This window comes from Culex pipiens, chromosome 3 (genome assembly GCF_016801865.2).
Source record: "Culex pipiens pallens isolate TS chromosome 3, TS_CPP_V2, whole genome shotgun sequence".
Lineage (NCBI taxonomy): Eukaryota > Metazoa > Arthropoda > Insecta > Diptera > Culicidae > Culex > Culex pipiens.
The window spans coordinates 179557687-179568878 of record NC_068939.1 but is presented as its reverse complement, the minus strand read 5'-3'; the positions used below and the strand labels follow the sequence as shown (position 1 = coordinate 179568878).

Here is an 11192-nt window from a genome sequence, read left to right as displayed (position 1 = left end):
TTTGTCTGTTTTTTTTTTGTTTTGTTTTATTACTGTTCAATGTTTTCAGAAAGGACAAAAATAAATCTGTTTTTTTCTTTTCACCTTCCCATTTTGCTTTCTTCTCGGTACTGTTGGTGAGTGTGTTTGTTTGCTTGTTTGTTTGTGTGTGTTTGTTTGTTGTGGTTTGTCTGAGTGTTGCTTCTCGTGTCGCTTCGTCCATTTATTCTTTTCTTGTTGTTTTCGCTGTTCCAAATTTGACTTTCTAGCAAGCTTAAATACATAAAAAATGGTAATGTAGTTTTTTTGCGTATGATTTTTCTGCTGCTGTTTCGACTTTTTTTCAATTGTTTGATATCTAATTTCTTTGTTATTCCCTAAACGATTTCTTGTTTCACATTCGTTCTGCCTCCAAGTCTGCATAATTCGAAAATTACATTTTCTAGCTCGAGTTGGTTTCACAATATCATTTTCAAAATGTCCTTCCCTTTTTCTGCGTAAACTCAACCAACGTGTGACGATCACCAAAAAAGTGCGCGTTTGTGTCTGTAATCTGTTCTCTCCTTTCTTTTTTTGCGGAGCAACCTTTCACATTTGTCTACACAAGAACAAAATTTGATTACTTAAAAATTCCTAACGCAGACGCCTACCTGCTACCCGCGCAGGGGACTCTCTCTATCTCTCTTGTTTTTGTTGATTCGTGAAAACTAATTACAAAAAAAAATCTTTCTCCAAGAGTGCGTGCTGCTTAATTTCATTAAGAGCCGCGCCTACGCGCAATCACTTGTTCTAACTCATTTGTGGCCGATATTTTATTCTCTTTACACTTAATAAAGCTTAAACTAAAGCAAAAGAAGCCCCTTTTTTACTGTTGGCTCGGAAAATGAGAAGTTTCGTGTCGATTTGTCATCCAACCGAGAAAATAACATAGCTCTAACTTACAGTCCATTGGTTTATTTCGATCAATAAAGTTTGCAATATAAAAATATGCTTTTTACACGAGAGGAAAAAGAAAAACGCGGTTTCTTCTTTACACTTTTTGCCTTCTTCTTGCCTCTACTACACTTGCTGTTTAGCTAAATTTTGCCTCTCAATTCGTCACCCATGTGCGAAATTGAGTTTTTTTCTTGTTTCGTTTAAAAAGTTTCAACCTTTCTCCTTCCCTTCTCCGTGAGCGAGGTAACTTGATTTGATTCTTTAACAATTAAAAGCAGGATAGTTTAAAAGTATCCTTCCCACGAAACGTTTTTCGTTTTTTAAACCAAAATTTTAAAGGAAAATTGCGACACTGAAAAAAATAATCTCGCTTGACGTTCTTTTTCTAAAAGATATTTTTTTCCTCGAAGAAGAGAAGGAACTTGAGTTTGTTGGAGGGGTTATTTTTCTACAGAAAAACGTAATTCTTAATTCATTCAACGGTCGTGTTTGTATGTTTGTGTACGTGTGTATAAGCGTCTTCAGATGGGTATGAATTTGTGTGTGTGTTTGTGTGGTGAGTGCGTGTGTACGATGAATGGCAGATGCAGCTTCGTCGTCCGTTTGTCCTCTATTAACCTGTCCTTTCCGCAATCCTTTTTTTCTTATCTTCGTGTGTTCTGTTGTTTTGTTTATATAATAAATAGATATCATTAACTTGCTTCTTCTTTTTAATTAGTTTTGCAGAAAATCCTAAGAAAAACTAGCATTTCTTATCTGCTTGGGCGCGCGCGCGTGCGACCTTTTCCGTCCGGGAAGAGGAGACTGGCGTCGAATCATCCGGCCTCTTCGAAAACGCGCACGCGAAGGTGGTGGTGGCGATAATTTTGAAACATGACCAACTAAAACTTGCAGCGGCGTGGCGTTGAGTGTGTGTGTGGATAGCGCGCGGATAAGATTCTGACGGGGGAGGGAGGGGGAAGATATTGTGTGTGTTTTTGCTAGTGTTGCTAGTCCTCTGCCAGTCGCGGATCGCGGGATTCCTTTCCTTAGGTTGTTTGTGTGCTTGTTTTAAAAGTTGAACCCGTCTCGGGGCACGTTTGGGTTCTGGTTGAACTGGAACGCGTTCTCGTCGACGGCCGGTCTCAGCTCGTCCAGCACGGCCTCGTCGGTCTGTAGGGGGGAGAGAGAGATTAATTTCACCTCAAGGTAGTCGAGAAAGCAAGCGGATCTTACCTCGTCCGAGAAGAACTGCTCGATGATGTCGTACGCCAGCTTGTAGATTTCGATATTCTCGTGGTTCTGCAGCATCTCGATCTTGGACACTCCGTCGCACTCCTCAATCATGTTGGCAATCTCCTCCGTGTGCGGTCCGGCCAGTTTCAGCATGTTGTTGATGCCGTCCAGGATAACCTAGCAAAGCGAAAAGGTCAACACTCTCCCACTTGCAGCACACCAAAAAAACCCAAACAACTCACATTGATAACTTGCGTATCCTTGCACGTGAGCAGGTCGCAGAACGGCGGGATGGCACCGTCCTTGATGAGCTGCGCCACCTGTTCCCGGTTGCCGCTGATCGTGAGGTTGCTGATCGCCCACGCCGCCTCCTTCTGCGTCTGGAACTCGCCCTTGCTCAGATTCTCGATGATCTTCGGCAGCAGGCCGGCATCGATGACGGCCTGCACCTGGGCCTGGTTGCCGGCCGTGATGTTCGACAGGAACCAGACCGCCTCCTTGCGGATCTTGTCCTTGGCGTGGCTCAGCAGCGACGGGAAGTGCGAAAGGGCGTCGCAGTTCAGGACGACCTGGAAAAATGGTTGAAACTTGAAATTTCAACAACTCAAAAACAAAACGAGTAACCTAGTTACCTGAGTCTGATCGTCGGAACCGGTCACGATGTTGCCGACCGCTCGGAGCGCCGCCGTCTGGACCTTGACTTCGACGTGCGACAGCAGCGGGATCAACTTGGGCACGACACCGCTGTCAATCACCAGCTGGATCTGTTCGTTGCCTCCGTCGGTGAGATAGCTGAGCGCCCACACGGTGTCCACGAGGATGTTGATGTCGGTGTGGTGGATCAGCATGTTGAGCGCCGGCAGAATCTCCAGTATTGTGTTGACCGGTGGCGGTGGATCCTTGTTACGACACAGGTTCACAATCACCCAGGTGACGTTGCGCAGGAAGGGAATCGGAATCTCTGGCTTGATGAACGAAAGCAGCGGCTGGACGACGCCGAGCTTGATGACGTAATCCCGCAGGCACGGGCCATCGCCGATGATGTTTCCGAGCGCCCATACGGCCTGTTCGCACACATTCGGGGCAGGGGAACCGAGCAGACGCAGAAACAGTGGCACGGCACCGGCGCGCACGACCTGGTTCGTTTGGGCTGATGTTCCGGATGCGATATTCGTCAGTGCCCAGGCGGCTTCAAACTGCAGCAGCTGGTTGTCGTCGCGATCCAGACAGCCCACCAAGATCGGCAGAATTCCGCTCTGTATCAACGCGTCGATTGGCGGGTTGCGGTCCGAGGAGAGTAGCCGACGGGCGGCCTGGACGGCGGCCAGCTGTTCCTCTTTGTCGGCGTTGTTTCCGGCCTTGTCGACGAGCTTCTTCAGGTTCGTCGGCGAGGTGTAGTCGTCCTCGTCTGTCGATTCGGCCGGCGTCGCGGGCACGTTGCGCCGTTTGAGGATCGTCTCTTCGCGCTTGTTTTTGCGTAGCTCAACTGTCACCTCATTGCGACGTCTTCGCATCTCCTGCAAAAGAAGAAAGAAAGAAAGCGATCATGTTTAGTTTTACACAACATCAAAATTTATGTCGCACAACCATTAATGCCTGGCTATACCTGGCTTTACTGCTTGCCTTGTACAGTGGTCCAGATCGCAAAATTAAGTGAAATTAAGTGGATTTTCCGAAAAATTGTGAAGTTTTAATGTCTTTATAAGTGTTGTTACAAATAGAAAGGGGCAACTTTTGGTTAGGTTGAAAATAAGGACGGTTTACGGGTGGCTTTGAAAATCTAACTTTTCAGGAATATTTTTGACTTCTAGAAAGTTAAAGGGCTTGCCAATCCAAGGAAGGCATCAACCACCTGAAAGTGGATTAAGTAAAGTAAAGTTCAAATTGACTTGTTAAAAAATAAAAATGTTTGTTTTATAGAGCTCTAAAAGTGCTCCGAATATCACTTTTCTCTAAAACTTAATTCTGAATTCCTAAAAACTGATTTTTGAAGGTTTGCTCAAATGCTTTCTATGAATTTGGACTAACATTTTAAAAGGGCGTAATATTGAATGTTTGGCCCTTTTGAAATGTTAGTCTTGATTTGAAAATATTGTTTTCGAAAAGATCGGAAAATTTCACAAATGTTTTATGAGTCTGTAAAGTAAAGTCTGAAGAAGCAAAATATAGAGAATTTTCTCAGCTTTTCAAACATATTTTTATCAAAAGTGGGCAAACATGTGCACTAATTTAAAACTGCGACTATTTTGAAAAAAGTCACCTAAATATGGATTTAACTTGAAAACGGAGCACTTTATCAAAATTTCACTAGAGTACTTTTTGATTGCAAATTTGATTTTACATCGAAAAATGAAGTTGAAAAATTTTTGCGACCAAAATTTCGATTTTTTGAAAAAAAAATAGTATTGATTCAAAAATACATATCTCGGTCAATGATTTTTTGCACAACCTGGAAATTTCTGAAAAGTTGGCATTTTATGTCCTCTAAAACATATCAAAAAATAAAAAAAATTAAAATTGTTTTTTTTTGCAAATCAAGTTTTAGTGTTAAATGTTAAATAAAAAAATCACCAAATTTTTTTTACCGTGTATCATTTTTTTCCAGTGTAGTCCGAATCCATACCTACAACTTTGCCGAAGACACCAAATCGATCAAAAAATTCCTTCAAAAGATACAGATTTTTGAATTTTCATACATCATTTTTGTATGGACAGCTGCCAAATTTGTATGGAAAATTATATGGACAAACTAATGATGCAAAATAGCTTCTTTGGGCATACCAAAGGCACCAAAAAAGTTTCAGTCGGATTAAAAAATACAAAAAAAAAATCGAATGACCGAAATCCTAGAGAACTGCTCATTTGCAACAACTCCTCTAAAATCACAAGAGCTCCAAAATTTCACCATTTTTCGGAAAATCTATTTTCCACTTAATTTTGCGATCTGGACCACATTGACCGCAAAGTCAGATTGTGTGTATGAACGACATTTCACAGAAACAACCGCGGAGGGAGGATGCGTGGACATACCGGCAATTGCATACGCTCCATACAGAAAAAAAAGTTTTTTCAATTTCCGAAGGTGTCCACGTGGTTTGTGGATCGTCCCATAATGACCATATGATGGCCACTGTAGGATCCCTCCAGACCGTCAGTGGAACAGCTATAGGAAGGAATGCCTATTTGGTAGGGGGTCTAGAGTTTGTGACAGTTATCAAACCCGAAAAACACTGGACGTAATAGTTGAACAACCTTTTAATCAGGGGTGACCAAAGTATGACCCTTGGGGGCTTCGTTTAACATTTCTAGAAATGAGTTATAAATCACTCAAATTATATTTAAGTAGAAATCTGTAAAAATACCAACAACAAAGGTATTAACTAATTAAAAAAAACATACATACTTTTTTCTGGGTTGAACTTCAAACATATTTTGCCCAAAGAAACTTTTCATCTCGAAATTCGAAATTATGACATTTGAGTTATGAATCTGATTCAGGCATAACCAAATTTATTAAAATTTTATTGAAATTGGACGAATAATTATTGAAAACCTTTTTTTGCAACTATTTAACATATTTTTTGTGCAATTTACTGAAAAATTACACAATCTTTTTGTGTTGCCCCTTTAATTGTTTAGAATAATAGCTCAAAATGTTTGGGAAAATATCAAAATGTATGTAGGCAGACATAATGCACCTGTTCAGTTGTATTTTAAAAATGAACATCTTAATTAGACTTCCTAGCCCCACCTTTACGTATACATCTCTACTCAAAGACGTATTAGACTATGACAAAAAAAAACAAACTCGCACACAAACACACTTTTTGACATTTTGCTTGTTTTGTTTGTTTGCCAGAAACGTCAGCCTGCATACATTTGGCTCTGTTTGCGAGTTTGGTGGTTTACGCACTTCGGAAGGATCCACTGCCGTTCTACGCATAATTGTCCCATGTCAGTTTTGGACGATTTTGACTTTATGACATTTTTAAGTTTAGTTTGATGTGTACTTTAAGAAAAACGCATAAAATCTGGTACTTTGTTCGGAAACTCATGAAAAACAACACCAAGTCTGTTTGTCCCATCGCTAAACTTCTACGCATAATTGTCTCACCAAGTATTTTCTTACACGGAATCTTTAGTTTAACTAAGCATTATTTCTTGTTAACCTGTTGTATAGCAAGATAATCACAAATAAGGGTGATAACCTGCTAACTGGGGCGATTAGGGACACATAGGGCGAATAGGAACCCACGGGACAATTATGCGTAGAAACACAGAAATCGGTCGAAAAATTTCAATCGCGTTTTTCTCAGTTGCACTTTTTTGAACATGGGACAATCATGCGTAGAACGGCAGTCCAGTCAAGAAAAATTTCAAATGGGCAGCAGCGGCAGCGAAAGCAAGCCAAAGAAGGTGAAGAAAAGCCCCAAGAAATCGTTCCCTCTCCTTTATTCTGCTGTTCGTAAAGCCATTTCTTGATCCCTTTCTAATAGTCTAATACCTCCTTAAGGACCAAAATCTGAGCAGAAAGTCTCTGTGTTGATTATCGCGGCACTGGCCGTACCGATTTTGTCCGTTTTAGACTCATTCGATCCGTCTTGGAGTCCCATACGTCGCTATTGGAATTTATAGAGCTATGCAAGAGTTATGCAAATTATGTTAAAAAACAAGTTTGACTGAAGTCTGAAAAATTTTATACATTTAGAGTCCAAAACATTCAAGATCTGACAACCCTATCAAAAGTTATAAGCACTTGCACTTTATACACTTTTTTTAGGCCGGATCTCAGATATTTTGATGAAAACGTTGTCCGGATCGACCATGCGACCCATTACCCGTTGATGGGCAATCAAAAGACCTTTAAAACGAATACGAAGGATTAAAAATTTGACAACCCTTTCAAGAGTATATTAATGTATGATAGGCACCAACCACTTTAAGGCGGACTAGTTAACGTTTTTATTTGTATCGAGAAATAAAGTTTTTGCGGTGCTGTACAAATCAATTTCATAATTTTAAAAATATTTTTAAACGAGCCCACAAGTGCTAAATCGACGGTAACATTTCAAAAGGCATCATGTACATTTTGACACTTTCTGGGTTATTGCATATTCTGAAAGTACACCTAATAAGCTAACTCTCCACCAAAAATGAGCAAAAGTTACTTCAGTAAAGTTTGTTTAATCATGATTTTAAACAAAGTAACATAAACAAAATCTCTGCCATCAGCAGTCCCTGTTTATATAGCCCTGTCAACCTGTCAAACAAAAGGCTACATAAACCTCGTGACGAAAAAAAAAGCAACATGAACAAAGCGCCATGTACATTCGGCGAAGAAAAACGAATCATAACAAAGCGCTCCCTCCAATGGCAGCAGGGTGATATCGACGTTGGTGATTTCAGAAGGAGTTATGTTTGTTTTACTCAAATAAATTTACGGAAATGATGTTTTATTGAATTTGGATGATCAAGTATCAATAAAAGCAACCTTTTTCATCGTTTGTTATTATTAGAACATCTTATTTTGCTTTTATATTAAAATGGGAATTGAAAATGGATGCTCAACATTCAAATGCGTTTTTCTCAAAACGCATGGTTTGTACATGATGCTTTTTGAAATGTTGGCGTCGAAATATGATTATCTGTGCGCAAAAATGCATTTCAGAATGTTTTCTGTCGATTAGTCTTTTATTCCCATTGATTTTCTTAATTTTTCAGAACAAACTAAAAACTTTAAGAACTTCGAAGTACAATGCGCCCTTTCCTAATACCGACGTAAACTTCAAGTACCAAGAATGAATAATATTGACCACATAGGAAGTTTTTCCATAACAAGGAGATACCTTGAATGCATTTTTAAGCAAAACAAGCATTCACTAAACACATCATACGATTTCTATAATAGACATTCTATTAGGTACTTTTCAATATGAACTGAACTAACATGAACGAAGTAATTCAACGCCATTCTGATTAAATCAAGTAAAACATTGTAAATGGGCCAATATGAGTCTGTAAACAAAGAGTGCTTAGTTAGTGGATGTTTACATTAGGAGTGAGCAATTTGAGATCTGCAACGCAATTGAAGATAAGTTATTGAATAAAGCTAAGCTATTCTAAGATACTTTGAAAGACTTTATAGATAATTTCGAATAACCTAACGACTAATCGCCAAGTTTGTTTCGTGACTCATCAACAGCAAGGGCCTCTCTCTCTCTCTCTCTCGTTAATGTTCTCCGCCGGGGTCAACCCCAGACGACACTGCTGACGGTGCACGTCTGCCCGCGATGACCAGCCAGACAGCTAATAAATAAAGCAAAACGAACACATGCACGCGTACAGCGACGACGACTGATCACAGCTGAAGGCAGCTCTTTTCTGGTTGGAATTGTTTCGGTTTTTGGCTCGATTTTTAGCTCCTTCCAAAATTCCACCCAAGTCGTTCTGTTAAAAAGAAGACAACACGATCAAAGCAGCCTTCGCTGATTCATTTTCGATTTTTTTTTTTACTCTTCCTCTCTCTCTCTCCGCCAAAGGAACAGAGACCCCGTCGAAGGTCAAACTCATTTTCGTTTTAATAGCCATCGGCGGCCGGAAACTGCCGCAGGTTGCGGGTGCCGTCCGGAAATTACTTCGCAACATCGCACAACAACAAAAATCGGAAAGTTGCGAAATGTCCTTCCGGATTTTTTCCTCCCATTTCCCGGAGATCCAGTCGCATAATTTCGCAGCTCGTTACACCAGCCCCAATCGCCGCTCCATGAGCGAGCGCACCCGGAAACTTCCAGAAAACACTCACCTCTTGATCTTTTCCTTTGTTTTTAAAACCTTGCATTCGGTTTTTCATCTGCGAATCTATCGACGCCATTTTTGCTCCTCACTGGTGCTGCTGCTGCTGGCTGGCCTGGCTGAGAACACTCACAAAAAAAAGAACACTCTGCCTACTAGATTGTGTGTGTGCCTGTTTGTGTGTGGTTGTTCGTGACCACCTCCTCCTCCTCCTCACTATCGGTTCTTCGTTTGAGCTCTCGTTCGCAGCAGGCGGGGATCGTCCTCTGGAGCCGTTCTGCTCCCGTTTTGTTTCCCTTCAATTGTGTGTATCCTTCAACCAGCTAATCCTCCCGATCGTTCCCGTAATGACGACGCACGATTTACGCACGAATTGTCTTTGCTTGAGTCAGCGAATACGCGCGATGGCACTCGCGATCAAAATTTTTCTGCGCTTCTGGCGAGTCCTCCCGTCGTCGTCGTCGTCGTTCGCGGAGCTGTCAAAGTCCGATTTTGACAGCTGGCACAGCCCTAGGTCGGATGTCGGCGAACGCAAACTTTTGTGGACACGGAGAGAAATGGTGAATTTGGAGGAAAAAATATCGAGCTGTCAAACAGCAAGATGGTGTTAAAATTTATGTGCAAATGCTGTGAAGTTTACCATGGCACTTCGGAAAGTTTACGCTCCTCGGTACGCACTTGGTAATTAAACCCGAGAGCTCGAGTTTCGGTCATTTGGGTTGCTTCGGTAATTTTGGTTGTTTTGGACATTTTGGCCAATTGGGTCCTAAAATGAAGCTTAGATTGCTGATATCATTGTTTACAGCGATAAAATTTATTTTTCTGAGTACAATGACCCTTTGTACGACCACAAAGAGTTTAAAATGGATTTTTAAAACAATTTTGAAAAATTAACCTCGCGGTCCTTCTTGACAGAAAAGCTCCTACTTGACAGCTCGTTCCAAGGGGACCATAGTTGATCCATCGAAAAAATGTGTAACCGTTGGTTACAATTCTTGAACGAACCTTCACTTTTTAATTTAATTCCCCAACATACGACATCACACCCTACAAAGCAGCGAAGGGATTTTCGTACCGCTGCGAACAAGACCGTTCTTGACGGCGTCGCGTCGAGACGGTACACAATGGGTGGGATGGAAAATGGTGGTTTTCCCTCCAGGGAAAATAGGAGGGAGAAGTCTACCTGGCTCGCCGATCCCAAAGATCGGCCTCTTTTATTATACAGACGTCCGTGCGATCAGTCGAGGTCGACAAGTGACAGTGCCGTTCTTTGCGCTGTTCACACCTTGGCCTTCCGGAAGTGGAAGTGCTTGGCGGAAGTTAACAGTCCGCTCGACTCGACGACGTACGGGTTTCGGTCGGTCCAGGCCTATAAGCGCGGAGGAGCCGTTGCCTGCACCTAACAGTAATAGGACCATCAGCATCTCTGGCGCGGGCGCCATAATCACCAAGGAGATTTCCCCTCTCGGTGAGACCAGATCGGCCAGGTGCCGGGTCCGCCGAATACGCCACTGAAGGAAGACGTCTGACGCAAGTAGGACCAGCAACGCCCGCTTGGCCTACCTCTGCGTAACCCAGCCCAGCAGCTCAAGAGTTCCGGTTCAGCAGCACCAGCCATCAACCGTCATTTGGCTGCAACGAACCCCCCCCCCCCCCCTGGGAGTACGGCGGCACAGTCGAGGGCGCTCCTGTGACCGGCCATCGCGAGAGGATTACGTGACGGCGTTCATCCGAGAGGACCAGCTGCAGCAGATTGGTACGTAGGTTCCCGAGTTGCCTTCACACTACACTTCACACACACACACTTTACACAGAAATACACGTTTTATTTGAAAAGTGTGGTTCTTTGATTTTTAATGCCCTATCCGTATCTACCTGAATCCGCTTAGTAGTTCGTGCCGACCCTGAGTGATGAGTAGTCAGTAGCTTTGGTCTACGACTACCTTTGAGTTGATGGTCTTTTGTCCTGGAAAGGACTGAGCTAGCCGTCCTTGATAACTGACCAAAGTCATTAGTTTCAAATGTTGTCTTGTCAAAAAAAATTTTTGCATTAAAATGAAAAAAAAGTGATCAGAAATTGTTTTTAATCGTGTTTTTTACCGTTGTACATAAAAATTGACATAGGGCTTTAGTACCCAATTTAGTTATTTTGATCGTTTAAAACATTTCGATGCCAACATTTCAAAAAGCATCATGTACATACCATCCTTTTTGAGAAAAACGCATTTGAATGTTGAGCATCCATTTTCAATTCCCATTTTAATATAAAA

General features: G+C 41.9%; 1 protein-coding gene across 1 annotated transcript; it reads right to left on the bottom strand.

The window, feature by feature from the left end:
• Window positions 1-155: 155 nt before the first annotated feature.
• On the bottom strand, window positions 156-9393 carry LOC120426999 (importin subunit alpha-3). Its single transcript, XM_039591816.2, has 5 exons — window positions 8933-9393; window positions 2763-3647; window positions 2373-2699; window positions 2131-2307; window positions 156-2067 (listed from the first exon to the last, which is right to left on the bottom strand). Exons 1-5 carry the CDS (start codon window positions 8999-9001, stop codon window positions 1966-1968), a joined length of 1560 nt encoding a protein of 519 aa, XP_039447750.1. The 5' UTR covers window positions 9002-9393; the 3' UTR covers window positions 156-1965.
• Between the last annotated feature and the right edge of the window lie 1799 nt (window positions 9394-11192).